At 35.2% G+C, this 26,097-nt stretch overlaps 1 protein-coding gene across 3 annotated transcripts in view; it reads right to left on the minus strand.

Moving 5' to 3' along the window:
- Positions 1–26,097, minus strand: part of CDH12 (cadherin 12) — a 1,430,569-nt gene that overhangs the window by 142,695 nt on the left and 1,261,777 nt on the right. For all 3 annotated transcript variants that reach the window (XM_043974996.1, XM_043974997.1, XM_043974998.1), the window contains one exon: positions 13,635–13,802. In XM_043974996.1, coding sequence (XP_043830931.1) covers positions 13,635–13,802 — 168 coding nt within the window. The remainder of the gene's footprint in view (positions 1–13,634; positions 13,803–26,097) is intronic.

A 26,097-nucleotide genomic window follows, 5' to 3' on the forward strand; every position in this document is an offset into this window, starting at 1 on the left:
ATCATCTATCCATCCATCCATTTCTCTGTCTCTATCTATCTATCTACCTACCTATCTATCTATCCATCCATCTATCCATCCATTACTCTCTGGGGACATTGGCTATTTAAGCTTAGGCCTTTCAAAAGTCTCGGTTTGCCTGAGGCAATGCCCATTCAGTGATTTAGGCTAGGTAAGAAAGTAGGCAAAGAAAGGCTTCTTTTACCTAGTCAAAAAATAGTTAAGGGGTGGGGAAACTCAGGGTTTCTGAATAGTTCAGATATAGTAGCCAAGGAGTTGAGCATCACATGTTCCATTGAAAGAGAAAACTATAGTGGCCTGGAAGTATTATAATTAGTTAGAAGGGACAGCATCTGGACATATGATTTTATTGGTATATGAAGTTGCCAAGTGAAGTGCAACAGGCACCTTCTCTAAAATTTATAGTTTTAGAGTTCCCTAGAGCACTGAGAGAATAAATGACTTGTCCAGAATCACACAGCTAGTTTAAGTCAAAAACAGAACCTGAACCCAGTTCTTACTGTTTTCAAAGCAAAATTTCTATGCATTATGTCAGAGTGCCTTTATAGATAGAAATAGTTCAAATATTAAGTACCATGTAATCTTGCATTAGATGGATTTATTTCAGACATACTTTAATCATTTTATCTTGGGATATTATTTCTATATTTATTTATACTGTTTCCCTTTATACATGAAATAAACCCTGAAGAAGCAACACTCTTGTTTGAAATATATGGAGACAAGGACTAGAAAGGAAAAAAAAAGAGCAGGAACTAAAATTGGGCATCTAGTTATGATGTCAGTTGCAGCATAAGGAGGAATGGGTAGTCATTATAGATCAAATGAAACAGATCTCTACTCTCTCCATGGGGCCAAGTTGGGGAGGAAAGATCAGGTAAATCCAAGTAATGTGTTACTTCAATTTGAGGTTCAGAGGTCAGTGCAGGGAAAAGGTGAAAACCATAGGACAAAATCAAAGCTCCTCTGAATCAGTTTCAAATAGAAGGCTCTGGAAGATCGGGGCCTAGATTTGTACTGACAGAAACTTAGATTGTTCCCAGGTAGGGGTGGTAACTAATGGGGAATGTAGTCTAGCCGCCCAGCATGTATAGCTGCTTCTAACCTTGAGTACGGTTTCAGCCAAGGCCTTTAGCCTATGTATCCGAGCCCCAAGAGTTCTCTACTGCAGATCTTCATCTGCTGTCAGTTGTGAAAAGTCTGAGCTACTGATAAGTGAGGTCCAAAGTCGTCAAACCATGGTTAATGGAGAAAATAAATTAAGGATGAAGATCAAAGCAAAAACCTTTGCATGTTTCTGGTTTTTAAATGCAAAAAAAAAAAAATCAATAATCTCTGAAGTCCCTACCAATTCCAAAACTATGATCCAAATGAGTAGGGTATGTTTACCTTGGTTTCTTCAGGGGGTTTCAAGATTAGAACTATTTTTTTTCCTATTTGGAACAAGATTCTGTATTTTGGTTCCTTGCCCAATGAATTACCACGATACTCTTCTCTTGGGCATACTGTATTTACCTAGTCAGAAATTAAAGAAAAAAAGATGGTATAGATTTGATAATTCTATAACAAAAGGCATTTCTCTAATCAGTTATGTTGTAGATTTCTCTATATGTTTAGCTATTGCTACTATTCTCACTTGAAAGTAGGACAGCATTTCTCCTAGCTCTTAGGGGCTTATATTTATTTTTTTTTAGGTCACTGCACAAAGAATTCTATGTGTACATAGGAAGGCATTAAAGTGCTATTCAAGCCTTGGGTGTAGTTTCACTTCATTACATTTTCAAACAACCAAAAGTATTCATTGAATATGTGTGTCACTGGATATGACACTCACTAACTTAAACACATTCCACAAGTACAAATTGTTTTGTTTTCTATTTATACCTTCTCCCTGTGATCTCATCAGTTCCCAGAGCTCAATTATCTTTATATTTATGACTCCCAAACCCGGGTATCCAATCTTTACATCATTCCACTGAGAGAGTTCTTACATCACTAACTGCCTGCTGGACATTTTTACTTGGATGTCACATGCTCTTCCATATCTCAACATTTCTAAAATGGGCATCATTATTGAACCCTAAATCTATTCTTCCTCCTTTCTGTATTTCTCTTAAGCACAGTAACATCTTGTTAGTCACTTAGACCTGCAACATCAGCATTATCTTCAACTTTTCCCTTTCTCTCACCTTCTCCATATCCAATCAATTACCTAGTCTTATTAATTCTACCTTCACATCATGCTTCCTATTCATCTCTTCCTGATCAGTGGGGCAGTGAAGGAGAATACACATTTATATCATGCCTACTCCCTGCCACAGTGCCATAGGCACTATGCTAAGCACATTAGAAATATCATACCATTTGATCCTCACAACAACTTAGTTCAAGCCTCATTACTTCTCTCCTGGACTACTGCAATAACCCCCTAATTGGTCTTTCTTCCTGCTTCTAGTCTCTCCCTTCACCAGTCTCACATCCACAAGCTGCCAAAATTATGTTTCTGAAGCACAGATCAGACCATTTCAATTCCAAGCTTGAAAATATCCATTGCTCGCTTTAATTCATGGAGGATAAAGTACAGCTTTTTCCACTTGACATTTAAAGCCCTTCACAATCTGGCTGCAGTCAACCTTTCCAGACTTATTGTATATTACTTCCCATCGCACAAACTACTTGTTGTTCTCCAGATGCAGAGTTCTATCTCCTGCCTCCAGCCCTTCACTCAGCCTGTCGCTCCCAATATCTAGTAATAGACTCTTCAATTCTACTTCTTAAGAATATTTAGACTTCTTCGAGTTTCAGATCATAGTTCAATGCCACTTTTTAAAGAAAGCCCTTACTGATTGCCCCAGTAGTCCATGCTCCTGCCCATCTTAAATTATCTTCTTTTATTTAGTAAACAACTTACAAGTTGTGTTGTCTGTTCCCTATCCACTTGAGCAAGGACTATTTTTTTCTTTTGATCATTATTTTCCTAGTGCCTAGAGCAGGGCTTTCTTTACACAGAGAAGGTACTTAATAAATGCTTGATATTTTCATTTTTGGTTTGTCTGATATTTTGTTTTATTAAAAAATATTCCAGGTACCTCTTCTCTTTGTTTATGGGACTATTAAATTGATATCTCAGGCAAAGTAAGGTAAATGAAATGGAAAAATATAAACTGTTTGAAAGATTAAAATTGCGTTTTGTATTTTTTTAACCATCCATGATTACACTTTGCTACTCCTTTCAAAAATTGTCTATAGAGAACTAGCTTGGGGTGGGCAGACTTACTCTTTGGATATTGAAGATAATTCATTTGTATAAAAATTTACATGTATTCTGTACTCCAATGTAACATTTTAGAAACTCTGTAGACAGAACAGGAAATAGAACTGATATTCACACCAAATGTTCTGTGCTCTGATTTTATTCTATGTATTTTTGAAACTTTAATCATTAATGGGTAAAATCTTGCATAATAATTTGCTTTGGTTTGGGGGCACTTTAAACAGTGTTGAGGATTACCCGTAAAGGAAGGGTATATAATCATTTAATAGTCCTAGTATTGCTTTGAAAGAAATATTAGACGACCTGAAGCCTTTATCTCAAAAATCCTTTTTTCCCTCTACCTTTGCTCATAAGAAGCTAGGCTGAATGTCAAGCAAATTGAGAATTCATGGAGAAGTAGAGGTTTATAACACATTCATTCCCATTCATTCCCATTCAAAGTCATAAAATGAAAGGTTAGGACATTGAATAAGGTTCAAGAAAGAATTCTCAGGTAGTATAAAATATCTCTTCTTGATATCACCTGATTTCAATGACAAAATAGCCATGACTACATTAACTAAACACGCTAAAGCACTGTAACGAATTATCCTATCTCAACATTGCGTTACATGCTTTCACACATGTATGTGTATGTATGTACATGTATATAAGCATGCATGTAATATATACACAATACACATATGCAGGCACATGTATCTATATATATGTTTATGTATGTAAATGTGTACATATGCATATATGTATGCTTATATATATTCATGTATTGGTATATATACATTATAACTTGCTTTAATACACATATGTATTCACATACTGTAAGGGCCTTACAATACATAAATATATATATATGTGTGTGTGTGTATATATATATATATATATATATATATATATATATATATATATATATATATATATATATATATATATATATATATATATATATATGTGTGTGTGTGTGTGTGTGTGTGTATATATATGTGTGTGTGTATATATATATATATGTATATATATATATATATGTGTGTGTGTGTGTATATATATGTGTGTGTGTGTGTGTATATATATATATGTGTGTGTGTGTGTGTGTGTGTGTGTGTGTATTTTTGTTGTCTTATTCAGTCATCTCAGTAATGTCTGAATCTTTCTGACCCCATTTTGGGTATTCTTGGGAAAGATACTGGAGTAGTTTGATATCTCCTTATTCAGTTTGTTTTATAGATGAGGAAACTGAGGCAAATGGGGTTAAATTATTTGCCTAAGGTCACATGGCTAGGAATTATCTAAGGCTGAATTTGAACTCAGGTCTTCCTGACTCCTGCCCTCCCCTATCTATGTCTCTCTCTCTCAATATGCATATATAGGAATATATACATACATATTCAAATACATATCTATATGTTTATAGTTACCACATTTATAATCACCTAATATATATACATATATATGTATGTGTATGTTTATATGTATGTTCATATATATTTACATGTGTGTGTGTGTGTGTGTGTACAGAACAAGATGGAGAGACAGAGACAGAGACAAAGAGATAGGGACAGAGAGACAGAGATTTTAGTAGAAATATAGGTCTATTCTAGTTTCCTTTTCAATGAGCACTTCTTTAAGTGAGAATTCTCAGGGCAACTAGTGTCAGTGACCAAACCAATTACATGGGAGGAGTATGTTAGGTAAAGAAACCAAGATATTTTGATTCTTAAGGCATTTCAGCAGCTGGATGATTCAGTGGGAAGAGTACTAAGACTGGAGTCAGGAAGACAAATTCCAATAGGCCCTTAATAGCTGTGTGACTCTGGGCAAGTGAATTAATCCTGTTTGTTTCAGTCTCTATCTATAAAATGAATGGGAGAAGGAAATGGCAAACTACTTCAGTACCTCCGCCAAGAAAAACCCAAATGGTGTCATGAAGAGTTGAACATGACTGAAACGACTGAACAATAACAACAACAAGGCATTTCAAATGCCTGCAAAATATATTATGGAGAAACAGAGCAAATGTGCCACACAAGGGAAGAAGATTTCCTTATTTAGACTATATCAAAAGTTTGTAACCTTTTTTCCCCCTTATTATATGGAACATTTTGGTAGTCTGGTGAAACCTATACCAAAATAGTGTTTTTTTAAATATAAAATAAAATATATAAAATTACAAAGGAACCCAAATATATTGGAGGATAGTTACCAAAATATTAAGAAACACCAAAAAATATTTGTGGACCCTATGCTAAGAAGTCCTGGTCTAGAGACTAAATGAAAATTAAACTCATAGGTATAGAAAAGTTCAAAACAGGGTTCTTTCAAGGCTACAAACATGCATACACAATATATACATGCATGTACAGATATACATATATATACATACACACATGCATTTTGTGTGTATGCAGTATTTTATTTATATGTATTATGTGTGTGAATTTTATGTATGTATAGATATATAAATATGTATATTTATTATTATATATGTATTTATTGTATGTATGTATGTATGTGTGGAGAGAGTTTCTCCCTCCATATATACATATATGAAGGGAGTAACTTTTAAAAATGTTTCTCTTTTTGATGCATATTTTAATTCCTCTATGTATCCAGGACCATGTTTGGACTATTGCTTATAATATACATTTACAGAATAGAATTTAGTGGTATAAGGGACTTTCAGGATCACAGAATCCAAAGTCCTCATATTACAGATCAGATAATTGAAGTTCAGAATGGCTAACTGACTTTCCCAGATAATAATCTTAGACTCAGTATTTGAACTCACACCCTCAAACTGAAACAATGAGGTGTTAAACTAAAAAGTAAAAGATTAAATATTTGTAATGATTGAGGTATTGGCACAGATGAATAAGGCAATGTGGCTAACATGCCACATATTATAATCCATGTTAGGGAAAGAATATATTTCATGAATTGGTCACCAAGATTATGAATGATCAACAATGACTTATGATGCTTCCTCCACAGGTTTTTATTGATCTAAGATCCTAACCCTTTCTTCTTTATTTCCCTCTCTCCAAAGGGGGAGCAAAATGTCTCTGTATCTTAATTATTCACTTCTATTAAAGCATGTTGCCTGTTTACAGTGAAGCAGGGACACTGAGAACTATACTTGTTTCCTATATGACTCTTAACCCTTTTAAATGTGACTAGATAGAGAAATGGAGCAATCTAGGTCGGGGTAGACAAGGAATTGAGGTAATCTCAGTCTATGTGGACAGAAGGAAAAAAAATAAATAAATGAGGAAATAGATCATGAGCCTGTCACAGAGACTTTGAAGTGATAGACTTCCCTATATAGACGTGCTAAATTTCTCTGCCTAAAGCAGAGCAGTATTATTTTCTTGCCTTACCTTCATTATAATTACGTCCTTCAAAAGGTAGAGGAATCAAGAAGAGGCACATATTTTTTAATTACATCCTCACCAATAAGGAGAAATGGAGATTTTGGGTGGAATTGTTGGGAATCTTGTGGGAAAGTAATTATTTCATCTTAGAATTTGTGATACAGAAGGAAAGGAAAATCAGATATCACCTGACTTGTACCCAGATTTAGAAAGCAGATTTCATAGCATTACAGATAAAGGATAAGTCGATTATCATGATCTAAAATTTCAAAAGTCATGAAGAAAGACAATTCTGATGAAGAAGAAAGAATTTATATCCAAAGAGCCTGATTTATATAATTAGAGAATTTACTAGTCAATGTAGAAATAAAAAAAAAACCCACCATATAACAAATAGCATTTATATGGTACTTGAAGGTTTCCAAAGTGTTTTAAAAATATTCTCATTTTTCCTCACAACAACCCTGGGAGGTGAGTGCAACTATTTCCCCCATTTTACAGATGAAAATGAGGCAGACTGAGGTTAAGTAAATTACACAAGATCACTTAACTAGGAAGTTTCTGAAGCAGGATCTAAACTCAGGCCTCCCTGTGAGTCCCCTAGCTTCAATGAATAAGGGAGTAAGGCCGTGTATGAGTAACATCAAAAATGCTAAAGCTGACAAAGAAAGTTTAGAAAAACATATAAGAGTTTGTAATGCCTATGTGGGTAGGGTGGAGGGAAGAAGCAAACTGAGGCAAATGGTGTTAAAGATCACTGATGGTAGGCCCTTCAGTGGGGTTGAAAGGAAATGATGAGAGAGAAAAAGACAAAAAGATCCACTCAACTGTGTGCTGATATCATTTCTCCCCATTCTACCAAGGACATGGGTACTTCAGTGTCTGTATTCCTAAAAATAATATTTTCCTCTATTCAGTTGTTTTTTCTTTCCATATCACTTCTAATTGGGTCTTCAGTTTACCTCCATTTCTGTACTGTACTATCTATGACTCTTGAATAAAAAATTGCTCTTTCCTCAGCTTCTCAATTTTAATTGGCTAGGCAGAATACATAAATCTTGACTCTGGAAGGTATAAAATGGTCCTTCACTGTGTGAACTTTTGTGATGAAAGGGGCAGAAACAGAGCATTTCTGTGTGGAACACTAATAAAATCAGCTTGAAAGGAATTGTAGGCTTTTAGCTAAATATGTTAATGAGAGTCAGAGACTACTCTGAAGAGCTAAGAGAAAACTACCCCTCAGACAAATGTACTGACAGGACCTATTTGAAAGCACAACATGATTAAAGATGGTAGCAGTATATTGTTTTCCATCAGATTATTTACGTACGACTGTTTTGGGGAATTCTAAAGACCATAGATAATAAACTAGAAATCAAATAACAGAAATAAGGAATGTTTATGTAAGGATTGTTATATGACAGTTATATATGTTATAACATAGGACAGTTTTATATGCACATATACATACATATATACATACATACATATACACACATATATACACATACATATATATATACACACACACACATATATACATACACACACACACACACACATATATATATATATAATAACAGTTATATATGACAGAAAGGTATAATGTTAACATCATAAATTAGGGATGGGTCATAGCACTAATGCAATAAGGTAGAGTGGATAAAGTACCAGGCCTAAAGTCAAAAAGACTAGAGTTTAAATCTAGCCTTATATACTCACTAGTTGTATGACCCTGAGAAAGCCACTTAACCAGTGTCTGCATCAGTTTCCTCATCTGCACAATAGGGGGTGGGGGGAAGTTGACAATAGCACCTTCCTCCCAGGGGTGTTGTGAGGATCAATTGGAATAATTTTAAAGTGCTTAGTATAGTGTCTGGCACAAAGCAGATGCCATGTAAATGACTTCTTAAATTAAATAATAATAATAATAATAATAATAATAACAATAATAAATGTAATAGTAAATAGTGCCCTTATTATATAGGTTTAGATTCAAAAGAATTCTGTATGTTTGTGTGTATATAATTAAGATTTTAGCTGGTCTTATTTATTTGTGCTAAGGTTTTGTGGAGTAGAAAGTTGCCCTCTAGGTTTTAAATAAAGGATACAGGTTTCATGAAATATATAGTCAAAACTCAATTCTTGAACTTCAAAAGAAAAAAAAAATAAAAGCATTAGTATAAATTTAGTATATTTCATAAACTAGGTTACATGTCCATTGACAGATAAGTATTCTCCAATTTCTACCTACAGTATTGACTTGGTAGTATCTGAAAATGTCATCACTATCTTTCTCTGAATTAATTTTCACATGGACAATTGCCACTACCATCCACCCAGGTGGACCCATTTCTTTATTCTCAAGAGAAGTATCTCAAAGTAACCATCCATTTCACAATATTTGTTCGATTTTACAATCTCTGTGATCACCCAGATCTCAAAACACAGAATAACTCGGGTATTGAAAAGACTGAAGGTTTTAGGGCGAGAAAAGAACAAAGGTAAGAGCCAATTACAGTAATGTGTGAGCTTATGACTATATCTGTAGTAATACAAAATTATGAGGATAACTTTATTTGAGGATAGGTCTCTTGAGTCAGAGGAAACTGAATAAGAATAATAAGAACCAGTGAGCCTTTTAGTCAGCATAGTTCCTTCAATGGTTAATGTGTACATGACTAGAATCCAGAAAACTATTTCAATATGCAAAATTGCCTTAAAATTCCTCATAATTGGGGCAGCTAGGTGGCCCAGTGGATAGAGCACCAGCCCTGGAGTCAGGAGTCCCTGAGTTCAAATCTGACCTCAGACACTTAACACTTACTAGCTGTGTGACCCTGGGCTAGTCACTTAACCCCAAATGCCTCACAAAAAAAAATTCCTCATAATTAAAGTAGAAGAACATATTTTTTATATTGGCATACCTCTATTTTACTGTAATTTTATAAATTATATGTTTAATTTTTTTCACTGGGGAAATGAAAATGAAAGAAAACTTTATTTCATTAACCACCAAAGTCAAGCAGGCTCCTTTACTTTTTTTTAAATATGTCACATTCAATCCAGAAAGTCTATCTTGTCTAATAATATATTATATATATATATATATATATATTAAATAATAATATTAAATTAGACAATTCAAGTTAATACATTAAAATGATCCAACCACCTAAATTCATTATTTTCTAGTCAGTTTTTTTCTTTTCTTTTTTTTTTTTTATCATGGATATAAATCATGCCAAAGTTCATTTTATGCATGCAATTTTCTAGGTGTTATAAGCATGTTTATTAGTGAGTTACTCAGTGGTGTACAGTAGACTTTGATGTTAGATGACTTTAACTTTTTTTTCATAAATAATAGAGTCATAGATTTTAGAGCTGGGAGGGACCTCAGAGGCTATGACTCAAACAATCTCATTTTATTGACAAGGAAAGTGAGATACAGTACTTGCCCAGGATCCCATAGCTAAGAGATGTCTAAGGCAGGATTTGAAAGTATATTACTCACTGGCCTATTCAATGACCTATTAACTTCTTCACATTCCTCATGGACTAAGAATTTTCATTTTTAATCAACATATGTAAAATGAATAAGACATTACATTACCTTACACCAAAATCTAGCTTTAAGATGTTAGTGAAGGATACTATTTTTTCAAAGTAGTAAAATAAATTAGAAGCACATTTACTGACTCATTTTCTGTTTGGGGACTGAATCTTCCATAGATATAGTTATTTTTTAAAGAAAAATTAATAATTGTCTTCAATTCATGTGCTTCAAAATCTAGAAGCTCCATTATTTATCACTGATTAGACAATATTTTATTTTCCTAAATTGGTCTTATATGTACCACATTATTTCTGTGGCTTTAGGAAGGGGATATGAGGCAGAAACATGAAAATTTTGTCAAGCATGAATTAATCACTTTCACTTAAATGATTTGATCACAGAATATATAATTTATAGCAGCCTGTCAGATAGCTATGCCTTTTAAATTCAAGCAAATGGAAGCCATCATTCATTTTAGCCAGCAGAAGGAAACCACAGCAAATCTGTGCCCATTAGAAAGAGGGAGATTTATGTTAGACTAATAATGAGAACTAACTCTTATATACCACCTACTATATTCAAGGCACTGTGCTAAGCTCTTTACAAATATCATCTCATTTGATCCTCATGACAATTGTGGGAGGTAGGTGCTATTATTATCCCATTTTACAGATGAGGAAACTGAGGCAAACAGAGGTTTAAGTGACAATGCTCAGGTTCATATAGCATAGGGAATGGGGGAAGACAGATTTAAATTTAGTTTTTCCTCACTACAAGCCGAGTTCTCTATCCACTGTACCACCTAGCTATCCCTAGGAGGTAGACAGTGACAAGGTTAAGAAATTGTTATTTGTGGCCTCTGGTGGTAATGTCTTGGGAATGATTTTTACCATTGCCCCAAAATGTTTTGTATATATCTTCTCCAGGAAAGTTTTTAAAGTTATACATGTCATTTCTGGTCAGATTAATAGACTAAAGCCTCAAAGACTGTTGAAGGACTAGTTCCCACTCTAATTCCTTATAGATGAAGACTGCAGAGGGCTGAATAAGGTAAACATATGGCAAAACAGTGAAATATTTGTTAAATTTTTATTTTATGTAGATGAAGCTAAAATGTATTCAGGATTATTTGGTTAGTTCTAAGGATTTGTCTTGTTCACTTATCAGGCCTCCCACTATAAAACTTTCTGGGGAAAATGGGGTAACTATTTTCTTGACTTTCTGTTCAAAGAACTATTATTTTCATTGGGATTTATTAAATCACATATCTGGTTTTAATTGCTCCAGATATTTAAAATATCTCTTCTTAGCAGAAATGAGCAGTTGACTCCCTGTTTACAGTTTTATTCTTTATCTCTGAAGTGTGTAATTTAAAATGACAGAATAGTAAGAAAGAACTAGTCCAAAAAGACATGAACCCCAATGGAAGAAAAAAAAAGTATCTATGTAAAGCTTTGAAACTCATTTCTTATTTAAAGTTAAAGGAACAAATTTCCTAGTTCCTAAATATATTATTCTTCACACACATACACCAAATTATAGGTAAAAGTTATCTAAAATCACAACAAATAACAAAATACCATGTGTATAGTCACAGAGGCATATATGATACATTCTTCTCTGTTGCCTGAGTTTTCTTATAATGAGGAATGAATTCTATAAATTTCAAGTAAAAAGCATCCAATGTTTAATGAAAGAAATAAAATAATACAATGCTCTTGAGTCTCAAATTCCCTCAAATTCAGGTAGACAATGTCATTAAAGAATCAAATTCATTTTTTCCTTTCTGCTTAAATATTTCCTTAAATCTTGCCTTTGCATAAATAAAATAATTATTTTATATATTGGAACAAACAACCCCTGAGTTCTAGAATTATATTAATTAAGACCCCATGTGTCTTATTAATAACATCAAATTATCTAACAAAGCTTCACACAATAGCCTACCTGAGATTTTTTGCCTTATTATTTCTTAAGTTTTTAAATGATTTATTATATTTTGAAATAAAAAAATATGGAAAATAAGTATTCATGACTTTTTAGCAAAGCCAGCTAGGTGGCACAATGAATAGCAATCAATATTAGGAATTAAGAAGAAATCCTGCCGCAGGGATTTACTTAGCTGTATTACTATGCCCAAATCACTTAAATTCTCTGTCTCAGTTTCCTCCTCTATAAAATGGGGATAATAGCACAGGATCATTGTGAAGATCAAATAATTTAAAATATATAAAATAATTTTTGCAAACTTAAGAAGGCTATATAAAATATCATAGTTATTATAATTTTAATTAACATTATTAAAGTCATAATACTAGTTACCTCAAAACAGAAAATAATGAGGACACATACTATCTGGAAAAAATACTGATTTAGCCATTATTTAAGTTATCATTTCCTTTAATAGGAAGAACCATGCCAAACAACAATAATTTCAGTTGTGTTCATGCAAAGTTGGTATCCAAGGATTTCATCAAGTTCCCCAAAGCAACATGAGCCCTCATTTCATCTGACAGTACCAAGTGAGAGATTCAACACCTGTGTACTGGAATGTTTGAAATATTTGCTTAAAATCTGTAGGAGAACAAGGAGTAATATAGTAATGAAAACTTTCAAGTCATGCAGTGCTACAAAATAATATAGGGTAATATGACAAAGAAAGTAACATTTTCAACAGAAAACAAAATAATATTGTAAAGATGCAAGTATGATACTCTGTTATTCAAGAAAAATATACACTGTTAATGATTATATAATAATGAAACATCTAGTCATATTCAAAGTAGTCTCAACATAAGTGTTCAAACACTTACTAGAAAATTCTTATAATTCCCATATTTTAATTAGTCATGATGGTAAAGCAAATATGCACTTAGGCTATAGATTATGGATTTAAAACTGGAAAGGCACATTTAGCCCCATTCACTCATCTCTCTCATTTTACAAATGAGCAAACTGTCAATGGGGGTTCGGGGAGAAAGAAACAGATTTAATATCTTAAGCCAAAAGTTGATAAAACATGGTGCCATAAGTGGCTTTATCAGTTATGTTTAAATCACAATACAACTTGCACAGGAATGCTCACTTTAAATCAGGAAAATGTCAGGACCAAATTTACCCTTGGCTATTAACATATACCTTCGATTTTAAATACAAATAAAGAAAATGCTCATTGTTTTTGTTTTTTCCTTCAGTTAAAGTATGGTTAAATATTTAAACAGTTCGTTTTGTCTTTAAAAACTTTTATGTTCAAATCTGATGAAGTCAGTCTAACAGAGGCAGGTTCATTTTTTTCTGTCTATCCACATCTTTTACTTGACTGTCAAATTCTTCAAAAACATGTATGCATGGATTGGACATTGAAGGATTTTATAAACAATTGCATTGACTTTTGACTTTAACATGGAACACAACATACTTTTGGGGAATCTAGGTGGATTGTCATTGACATCAGTGAGAGTGATGTTCACTGTAGTGGTTCCTGCTAGTCCTCCCAGCTGTCCTCCCATGTCCTTGGCTTGGATGAGTACTTGATATTGTTCTTTGACCTCCCTGTCCATATTTGGCAAGGCTGTTCTAATTACACCTTCAAGGAAAAAACAAAACATACATATCACAAAAAATTAAATTCCATAAAAGATAAAATTTATTTCTTGTTCTTTGTTGTGGCAGAGAAAGTGGGCAATCTAGTAAAACTAGCAAAGAATATCTGAGTTTTTTTTTTCCTTTTGAATGCTTCTTTGGCATATTTTACCCCCCCCCCCCATAGCATAATACCACAGCTTCTTGATTTCTTTCCTCTCACATATCTCCTCAATATCTCAGAAATTGTTAAAAGTAATCAACACTGAAATTTCGCTCTCTTTCCATGTATACATATACATATATATGTATATTGTGTATATATATATTTTTTCCCATGGTAATGGTGTTTTTATTGTTGATCCCATGAAATGGCATTCTAGATAGAGGTGACAATTTTATAATGCCATCATGCTTTTGATACATCAGTACATGCCATCCCTCCATTTCAGTCAAAGAACAATCTAAGGTCAACCTTATAAAAAATTCTCTATATCTTACAAATTAAAAAAAATTCAAGATATCTTTCCTTCTGTATATAGTACTGTGATAGTGTTACTCTTTATATTAATTAATAGACATTAAATTACTTGGGTGATATTTACAATAATGACCAACTGACAAGTGTTTATTAAGCACTCACACACCTTGTGGTAGGCACTAGGAATATGAAGACACGAATGAAATGGAATCTACCCTCCAAGAGCTTACATTTTATCTGGAAAGACAATATCTACATATTTAATTATATACAAATAAAAATTAGTCATTTGGTTTTCTTGGGAAATTGGGGGGGCACCATTATTAAAACATTAGCCAAAGAAGGAATTAGGAGAAGCCTCATTTAGAAGGTAGCACTTGAGCTGAGCTGAGCCTTGAAGGAAATGTGGAATTCAAAGTGGCAAAGTCAATATAGGGACCATTCTAGGCCCTTGAATAATAATAAGATGTAGAGAATCTGGTTAGGTGATGGGTATATAATAAGGCTGGAAAGGAAAGTCGGGGCCATTTTGAGCTTTAAGTAACAGGACTTTGTTACTGACATTAAAGGTAATAGGTACCACAAAAACAGTATATTATGAACATTGAAATATATACCATATTCCTTTTAGGAACTGCTTAGATTTCTGATACTCAACTCTATGGATGCATTGGCATTAGTCTTCATCTCTATGCTTATACACCTGAATTTGGTCCTTGGCAAGAAGCATATCAAGAGTTTTTGCCTTAGTAAAAAGGCCTGTTTCTACTGCTGGTAACTTTTTTCATCCACATTAAATTCTTACATACTTGAAATTCCCTACATACCTGAATATCTCCTGGGTTCCTAATTCAATCTACTTAATGCTCTAAGCTTTGGAATTTTTGCCTACCTAAATCAATAACTGCTGAATTGTTTTAGTTCACTTCTCTTTAGTTTTCATCTGCAATCCACCTTACAGTAAGTGTAAGCCTATCTTATTTATCAGAAGGAAACATGCTATTCCCTTCTGTCTTACTGTCATCCAATTTTCAATAGTTATTCAAACAAATAAACACAGTCTTGTATTTATTTGTATATAATTCAATATGTAGGCAACTGTTTCTACCACTACCGTACTGCTACTACTGCTACTGCTGCTGCTGTTCCTACTTCTGCTGCTGCTGCTGCTCCTGCTGCTACAGCTAGGCTACTAAAGCTAGTGCTACTGCTGCTATTGCTGATGCTATACCTTCTAGCTAACTAGCATTATATAGTACATAATCTCATTTAATCCTTACAAACCTGGGAGATAGGTTCTATTATTACCCCCATTTTATACTTGAAGAAGCTAGTAAATGTCTGAGTGGATTTGAATTCAGTTGCTCCAGACTCCATGAGCAGCACTTTACCTGCTGTGCCACCTAGCTGTCCTTAAGTATGTGTGTGTATATGTGTGTGTGCATATGTGTATATGTATATATTCATACATACACACACACACACACATATATATATATATATACACACACACACTTAAATATATCTTGTTGATAGGGAAATTGATTCAAAGATTGATTTTCTCATCTGTATGTATTAAGTCCATTTAACTATATACTATACTCTGAACTATATATTAATCTACTTCTTTACCTTCTTCCAGTTCATTATTCATAAGTGTTTTTAAATGGAATTCAGAGTGAATTAAAATTTATATGGAATGTCATATTTACTTCCTTATCAAACTCCATTTTTAAGGTATTATGATTTTTTTGAAGAAATGCAACCTGAATTTTGCTAGAAAACTAAATACATCACATGATGATGATGATAATGATGGCTAAGATTTATTTAGTACCTGCTTACTGTGTGTCAGGTACTGTGCTAAGGGCTTTACAATTATTGCCTCATTTGATCCTTACCACCACAATCCTGGGAGGCAGATGATTATACTCATTTTACAGAAGAGCAAACTGAGGCAAACAGAGCTTAAGTGACTCACCCAGGGTTACACATCTAGTAATTCTTTGAGGAAGTATTTGAAAACAGGTCATTTTAACTAATACAGTTCTGCATATACCCTGAATTCTATCTAAGCTAGTCCTCATTGCAGCTAACATTACTTTTTGCCCAGATTATTGCAATAGCCTATGAAATGGTCTTTGAACATTCCAACCATTATCCTATTCCAAGTCTTCCTCTTCTCCAATTTATACCACTGCTCAAGTAATCATCTTAATGATGTTCCTTCTCTACACAAATACTTCCTGCATCTCCTCATTTCCTTCCAAATAAAAAATAAATCCCTGATTCTGGTATTAAAGTCTTTAATAATTTATCTTTTTTTTTAACCCTATATTGTGTTCTTTTTTTTAATACTCTACATTCTTGGCAAGGGATGTTCTCCTTTATCCCCCATTCTTGTTCTACCCTCTCTGATTTCTATGACTTTGCTGGCATGGTTTCGCATACCTGAAATGGACTTTCTTCACCCTACCTATTGAAGTCTCTGTCTTTCCTTCAATGCCTAATTCAGGTGGCACAATTCATGAAGCATTCATTGACCTTATCCTTCCCATCCTATTAAAACGTTCTCTCCCAAATATTGAACATAGTAACAGCAATATTGTACAGTGATCAGCTATAAATAACAGCTATTCTCATCAATACAATGATCCAAAACAATTCCAGAGGGCTCATGATGGAAAATGCTTTCCATATCGAAAGAAAGAACTGATGGAGTCTTAATGAAGATTGAAGCATACTATTTTTTTTCATTTTCTTCTGTTTGTTCTTTCATAATATGACTAATAGGGAAATACGTTTTACATGGTTGCAGGGATATAGGCTATTTCAAATTGTTTACCCTCTTAAGGAAAGGGGAGGTGAGAGAGGAAGAAAACTTAGAATTCATTTTTTTAAACGAATTTTGAAATTTGTCTTTACAGGTAATTGGAAAAAATAGTGTGTGTGTGTGTGTGTGTGTGTGTGTGTCTATATATATATGTATATATATATGTGTGTGTGTGTCTATATATATATACATATATATGTGTGTGTGTGTGTGTCTCTCTCTCTCTCTCTCTATATATATATATTTATATATATAGGGGTGTGTGTGTACGCACGTGTATGTGTGTTCTAGTAGCCATGACCCAATGAAATAGAAACTGAAAAAAAATGTTCTTTCCATCCTCAAATTTCTCATAAAACTTTGCCAACTTCCCTGCTTTGCACCCCTCTCTCTATTGTTATATAATTGGTCTTTTTGTACATGTATATACATACATATATAATGTCTATAAAAACACATAAACACAGGGCCTATGTCATGTGTAACTACATCACTGGTACCTAGCACAGAATCAGTGCTTAATAAATATTTGTTTCATAAATGAATAGATGAATATATATTTATATAAATTTTGTTGACATTGCCTATAGAATGTCTGCTTATGACAAATACAACTACAAAACCTAATGTATTTTCCATCTTGCCTTTGTTGTTAGTATATGACCTGTTCTGCTATTTGGAACCCTACTTCTTCTGATAGTTGGGAAGTTAAAAATAAGGGTTCAGGAAGTTGACTATATTACCAATTTCAACATAAGGAAAGAATCTGAAATAGGACTTCAGTGATTCATGTACCAATTTAGGAATGTAATCCATTTTCTGTAAGGAAAACTTCCTGTGGAATCCTCAGGTAGTTTGTCAGTTACATTCACATTTCAACCAGGATTGCACCTTTTTAAAGGATGTGACCCTGAAATATAAAGCTACTCATTGGGGGAATGAAAATTTGTAGAAAGTAGACCAGAGAAAACTAAATGACTGATTACCTTGCTACATTTAGTTCGATTCAAATTTTCTGGGTTTGGGTCCCAGTAGTTCTGTCCTAATACAATAAGGAAAATAAAATAAATAAAACCTTGAATGCTGTTGAAGAAAACTATAATTTCCTGTATAATCAACCAATCAATCAATCAATAAGCATAAATTAAATACTCAACATGTGGCTGGCACTGTTATATGTACTAACCATACCCCTCCCTCAAAGAAAAAAAAATGGGGAGGAAGCAAAAGAGGACCCTGCCCTATAATTTATCTATATAAAGACTAAATATATAGTGTTAAAACCCCTGGATTAGGGATCAGAAGACTAGCGAATCATGGATTTAGGAGTAGAAGAGATCTCAAAGCCAATGAAATCCAACTCTTAAATTTTTTCAAAGAGAAACCAGGAGCACTAAGATATTAAGAAATTTGCCCAAGTTCTGACAAGTTTGTACAGCAAGCATAAGAGGTAGAATTTGAGCCTCCATCCTTTGGATTTAGAGTTCATATGCTTTTCACTATACTATGGTTGCTGTGCTTTTAAATTTCTGTTCTGCCACTTATGAGTTTTCCTTTATCCTTTCTGAGCCTCAGTTTCCTCATCTGTAGAATTAATATTATAATTAATTCACATACACAAGCGTAATAATTTGATTAATAAGATCAAATTGGACAATTTTTGTGAAAGTGCTTTGTTATTTGTAGTGTGCTGTGCAAGTGAAAAGTATATTATTATTATTATTATTATTATTAATTAGCATTCACAATCTTAATTGCCCAACATAAAATGACACTATGTAAGTTTGATCTCTATAAAATTACAAGGTCTTGTCTAATAAGCCAGAAGGTCAAGGAATGATTTCTACAAAAAGCATACAATTAATGCTAGTAGATTTTTAGTGCTTATCATGAGCCTAAGGAGTTTTCTACCACCAGACTAATTGGAGGACAAGCAAGAAAGATGAAAATATAAAGTGACCCTTTCTCTGTGACTAGTTTAGCATCCAAAATTCACTAGTGAGAGCTACAGATCAGAAAATTTTCCCCTGCAGGAACTAAACTCCTGTTATTTTGTTCCTAAGAAAGGAATGCATCCTCAGCATGCACTTTTTTACCTTATTTGAAGAGAAAATTAAAGAATTGGAGCAAACTGTCTACATTTCACAGTAGTTTCTATGAGTACCTCTGATCTTATTCCTACTTAGGGATTATCATTTTGTCCCTGAAAGAATACCTGTGGGGGAACATTTTCTGCTTGGTCTTATGTTCAACACAGGAGAGTTATGAGTGTACAGAGAGCTATTCAATTCCCATGAGGAGAAAAGAAGGTTATAGATTCTTCTGCTTCCCCACAACAGTAGGGGCCCCTTCATGCTTTTCAATGAGTGTTATCCTTCTAATTGTAGGTTGGGGATTGGCTTCATAGGAATGAAGGTGGAGGGAGTGTGAAATATACCCATACATATATACATATAGGCAAATAAACACACACATACACAATACACACAGGAAAACTCAAAAATACACTAAAATGAGTATTAAAGGGTTTTTTGTTATTAGCATTATCTGAATAATTTCTACATTTATTAGTACTTCTATTTTTAAGTTTAAACAAAATACAGACTAGCTTTTAAGGGAAATATGTCTTTTTCATCCTATTAATTCCTAGAGTGCCACTCAGTCACTACAAGCATACTAGTGTCATGATCTTTCATATAAGCCTTGCAGTTTGGTGTCTGGTTTACTAGTCAATTTCCTCTTTGGGGAAAGGAGATAATAATGACAATACATTTTATCAGGAGGACTTGAACAAGGTAAGGTTTCAATTTATGTAAGATGTATACAGGGATCAACATCTAATTTCTTTTTAGCACTCAAGGGATACTTGATTCACACACACATACACACAATCAACTTATTACTCAGAGAAATATTTCTTTGAACAGTATTGCTCACTTCTATTGCTGCCAATAATCTGAAGAGTTCATAAATATCGTGGTTAATGTATTAACTCATCATGTTGTACTCAAGACCTATGAACCCTAGGAGAATTATTTTTTGAAAAAAGAAATGCCATAGGTAAAAGGGCATTTTCTTCTCCTAATATAAAAAGATAGGATTTAAATTAGGAAGTTCCTCTGTGTATATAGACTTACTACCTTTCTTTGATAAGTAAATGGAGAAGGGCTTAGAAATAAAGTCAGGTGACTCTGAGAGAGCAAAGGTGGGGGGGACTCTCTACTGTTCTCCTACACATACTATTCAAGCCCTTAGGTATGCTATTCTGAATTTCATGATAGTGGCTTGTAGGGATATGGAAATTTTAAAGTTTGCAGACAGGGAAGAAAATGCATTATTGAAAACATTCCAGATTAGACTATATGTGTAGGCATATAGGGCTTTTTACCCAAATACTAAGTACATGAGATCATTTAGAAAATTCAAACCACATATACTTTTACTCCTAAGATCACTGATTTAGAGATGAAAGAGACCTTATCAGCCATCTCATCCAGTCCTTTCATTTACAGATGAAAAAAATTGAGGCAGAGGGAAGTTAAGTGATTCACCCAACATCACAAAGGTAGTAACAGAAGTGGAATTTATGCCCATATTCTCTGAATCCAAATCAGATGTTCTTTCCTGTGCACCAACATGTTTTACTTAGCTGATGAAACCTTATGTATTGACAGAATGGGTAGTTATTTCCATGGAGTGAGGTGAGGTGCAGTGACAAAGGAATCCTTCTCCTGAATATTTTCCCAAGTACCCTGTTAGAAAGTCCATTGTTCAAAAGAGATTATCTCTCCAAAATGTCTTCTATGAAAATGAGACTCTGGAGGGTGGAGGTGGGGGGCAGAGGTGGTGTCTTACACATTAAAGCATATTTATTTATTTATTTATTTACTTACTTATTTACTTATTTATTCATTCATTCATTCATTCATTCATCTATTTATTTATTTATTCATTCATCCATTTATTTATTTATTTATTTATTCATTCATCAATTTATTTATTTATTTATTCATTCATCCATTTATTTATTTATTTACTTATTTATTTATCTATCTATCTATCTATCTATCTATCTATCTATCTATCTATTTATCTATCTATCTATTTATTTATTTATGTATTTATTTATTTATTTATTTTGCAGGGCAATGGGGTTTAAGTGACTTGCCCAGGGTCACACAGCTAGTAAGTGTTTGAGGCTGGGTTTGAACTCAGGTCCTCCTGAATCCAAGGCTAGTGCCTTATCCACTGTGCCACCTAGCTGCCCCCACTTCTATATCATTTAAACCAAAGTATGAATTAATTTATCAATCCACAAATTTCTTAATAATCTAACATGTGTCAGGTACTGTTTCTTACATGTCTGATAGATAACTAATGTGGTAAAATATGAAAGTTTTTAACAGTCGGTTAGGATAACTGAAAGACGCCAGTTTTTCAAGGACCACCCTTTTGGGGAGGAGATGAACAGTCCGCCTGCTGCGCATGTCAGACTGCCTGCCGGGTACAGTCCGCCTGCTGCGCATGTCAGACTGCCTGCCGGGTACAGTCCGCCTGCTGCGCATGTCAGACTGCCTGCTGGGTACAGTCTGCCTGCTGCGCATGTCAGACTGCCTGCCGGGGTTTTTTTTGACTTCCGGGGTGGAGAGAAGGGGAGTAGCCTTTTTTTGCCGGCTTGGCGGGACTCCTGGCGGCGCGGGACAGACGGTCTGACTCACTCCAAAGGTGGCCTAAATCGGTTTGGTGAGTTTTTATAAGGAATATAGACTAAGCCTAGATTTAAGACGATTTGTACTGTATTTCTATTTTCCTATCCTTCTAATCAACAACACCTTATATACAATAAAGGCGGACTTTCCCTTTGTCTAATCTCCCTTAAAGACTTTAAGCCTCTAAAAGTCTCGCTTTAAACAGAAAAGCCAGCCCAGTTTAAAGGGCAAGATGCTTGAATATTCTACCATCCCTTTGATTTTTCTCATCGGAATGTATTGGGACAGCATAACATCCCGACTTAGAGGAATAGTTTACTCAATGGTCCTTCATAACATTATTGGTTTTTTCCTCATTCAGGCAGCAAAAAGTTTTTTGTATAATAGTATACGTGAGAATCTTTGGGAAAATACGTTTAATATAAGTAGAAATTTCATGCCTGCAATTGAAATACCTTTTAATACCACATCCATAGTTCATACGACTAAGGATTTTATTTTTTTTTGTTGTTTTTTTTTTGTTTTTGTTATTATCATTGTTTTTGTTATTATCATTGTTATGATGTGGGGGAAACTCTCACATATGGAGAGAGACCTCAAAATGGCTGTTTCTACTAGAGATGATCCAAGTTCAGAATCAGATCAGCAGAAACTACTCCCTCTGCAGGAAGCTATAGAACATAGTAAGAAGGGAGTGCCAATTCAAGTCAGAAAATATAGCCCCTTTAGACCAAGTGACTTGAGCGCATGGAAATCAATCATCCCTAGTTTTGAGAAAAATCCAAACACTGTAATTTCACAGTTAAGGACTATATTTAATACATATCAACCCAGTTGGGCTGATGTTACTTGCCTTTTGGAAACTTTACTGTCCCCAACTGAGATTACAGATATTATCTCAGCAGGAAATGCCCTTGTTGCGAAAGGTAAGGCCGATGTGGAATGGCCTCTAAAGGATCCAGAGTGGAATTATAATGATGATAGGGATTTCCAAAGATTAAAAGATGCTAGAGAAACACTTCTGAAGGGAATGGAATCTTGCTCTAGAAAACCGGAAAACTGGCAGAAATTTTTAAGCCTACCTCAGGAGGCTAATGAAAGACCAAACAGATTTTATGATAGACTTTGTGAGGCCGCTAGACAGTACACCAGATTGGATCCAGTAGATTTAAGAGATTCCTGTATCATTCTCAACACATTTGTTTATAATTCACTGCCAGAAATACGCAGATACTTTCTGAAACAATGTCCAGACTGGAGAAATCTCTCAGTAGATAGAATTAAGGAACTTGCAAATTATGTCTTTGACTCACGTGAGGAAGATCCAGATCACCCTAAACAGAGCATTCTGGCACCAGCGATTCCTAGTCAGCCATGTGGACACTGGAACAAGGACACTAAGGTGTGTTGTTACTGTCGTAAGGAGGGGCATGAATTGAGAGAATGTAGGACTTGGAGAAGAAATTCTAATTCTAATTACAGGCGAAATCAAAATAGAAATAGATCTTTTTGGAGGAATACAGAAAGGCAGTACCAGAATAATGGTAACCAAGACCCCCCTCAGAAGAGGACACAGGAATGATGGTGTCTTGGGGAGGAATGGAACATAGATAATGAAAGCCATATATTCCCAGATCCGGATTTTTTGAATGCACTTGTGCCAGTCCATTCACCTCCCCAGAGTAATGAACCACATGTCACCTTAAAAGTGGGGGAGACTTATTATGATTGTCTGCTAGACACAGGAGCCTCTAAATCAGTATTAGTAAGCAAACCAGATGCTGGGTGTAGACCTGTAGGATTTTTGAATGTAGTGGGAGTCTCAGGAAAGAGCCAGAGAGTGGCAAAATTGAATCCTCGCATGGTATCTATGGGGCCCTTAACAGTGGAACATTCATTTTTACTCATGCCTGATGCCCCTGTAAATTTATTAGGTCGTGATCTCCTTTGCAAGCTTAGAGCAACCATATCTTGTGCTCCAGATGGGGCTGTCTCCTTACAATTGCCAGAGGATACTGTTCATTTATTACCAATTTTACTTACAGAAGCTCAAGGAACAGCAGGGGAGGTATCCAAAATCCCCTCTGACATTCCTGAGTCTTTATGGGCCTCATCCCCTAATGAGGTGGGGCTCCTTAAGTCTGCCATGCCTGTTACCTTTAAAGTTAAGGGGGGACCACCCCCCTCCATTCCACAGTATCCATTGTCTAGGGAAGCAATAGAAGGGATCACCCCTATAATTGAGGCTTTGAAAAGCCAGGGTATTATTATTCCATGTCATCACTCTCCATGCAATACTCCCATTTTGCCAGTTAAAAAACCCAAGCCTGGGCCAGATGGTAAACCTGTTTATCGTTTTGTGCAAGATCTTAGAGCGATTAATAATTATGTTATTCCTAGACATTCCATAGTTCCAAACCCGGCTACGATAATTTCCTCGATTCCCTATGAATCTACATGTTTCACAGTGGTAGACCTTTGCTCTGCCTTTTTCTCCATACCAGTACATGAGGACTTCCAATATTTATTTGCTTTTACCTGGAAAAATAGACAGTGGACCTGGACTAGACTCCCACAGGGATTTGTAGACAGTCCCACATTATTTTCCCAAATTTTACAGCAGGATCTGGCCTCTATTACCTTTAAGGGCTCCATACTAGTACAATATGTAGATGACTTACTTTTGGCCTCTCCTAATGCTGAAATTTGTCAGGAAGATAGCCGTCACTTACTGCTGGAGCTGCACAAGAGAGGACACAAGGTTTCCAAGACAAAGGTACAATGGTGTTTGCCCCAGGTAGAATATTTAGGATTTATTTTGGCTGCTGGAACTCGCTCTGTCTCTTCTAAGAGAGTCCAGGCCATTCAACAACTCTCTGCCCCCACTACTAAGAGGCAGTTGAGAGCCATTCTGGGAGCAGCTGGGTACTGTAGACAATGGATACCCTCTTTTGGTGAAATTACTAAACCCCTCATAGCTCTTACAAAAAGTTCTGTTCCAGACAGTTTACAGTTGGATCCCCAGCATCTCTCAGCCATAAAAGAATTAAAACGGGCCTTGTTATCAGCACCTGCCCTAGGACTGCCAGATTATAGTAAACCTTTCACTCTCTTTGTGCATGAACAAAGGGGGGTGGCTTCTGGAGTCCTGACTCAGTCACTGGGGCCTAACCAACGTCCTATAGCCTACTATTCAATTCAGCTGGACCCTGTAGCGGCTGGAGCGCCACCTTGCCTTAGAGCAGTGGCGGCCACAGCGCTTTTGGTAGAAAAAGCCTCTGATTTGGTCCTAGGTAACCCTCTAACTGTGCAATGCCCTCACGAAGTGGAGGCTCTCTTACTACGTCACAGGACACAAGCCTTTTCAGATCAAAGGCTGGCTAAGTATGAAATAACCCTGTTAGGTAATGAGAATATCACTTTAAAACGCTGCACAGTTCTTAATCCAGCAACACTACTCCCTAACTTACCATTCTCGGGGGAACCATTGCATGACTGTGCTTCTTTAGTTGATATGGCTGAAAAACCCCGTGACGATCTTTTTGATACACCTTTAGAAAATCCTGATCTTGTCCTCTATACAGATGGTTCCTCATTTATGAGAGAGGGAACCCATTTTACTGGAGCTGCTGTAGTTTCTGATTATGACACCCTCTGGGCAGCTTCTCTGCCTTCCCATTTTAGTGCACAGGCTGCTGAACTTGTGGCTCTTACACAGGCCTGTAATATAGCTAAAGATAAGAGTGCCACCATTTTTACTGACTCGAAATATGGCTTTGGCATATGCCACTTTATTGGTATGATTTGGCGTCAACGAGGCTTTCTAACATCCTCGGGCAAGGCTATTGCCAATGGGGACCTTATCAAGGACCTCTTAGATGCCCTAAAACTGCCTTCTTCCCTAGCCGTTGTACATTGCCCTGCCCACACAGGGAATAGTGATCCTGTTTCAAAGGGAAATGCACGAGCCGATTCTGCAGCCAAGCTTGCTGCATTAGAAGCTCCTGAACATGTATTTAACCTTTCACCTTCTGAGGATATTCCTTCCAACCTAACCTATGACGATTCTGAAGTAGAAAAGTGGAAAAAGAAATTTAAGGCGAAACAGATCAATGGCATCTGGGTGTCTCCGGAAGGTAAGCCATTTCTTCCCCGGAAATTCTACCACCAGGTATGCCTCTCTGTTCACAGAAAAGGCCATTTTGGTACACAAGGCATTGTAGACTCTATTAAGAGAACCTGGATAGCACCAGGTGTGACTAATACAGCATCTCGA

This window comes from Dromiciops gliroides, chromosome 1 (genome assembly GCF_019393635.1).
Source record: "Dromiciops gliroides isolate mDroGli1 chromosome 1, mDroGli1.pri, whole genome shotgun sequence".
NCBI classification, from domain to species: domain Eukaryota; kingdom Metazoa; phylum Chordata; class Mammalia; order Microbiotheria; family Microbiotheriidae; genus Dromiciops; species Dromiciops gliroides.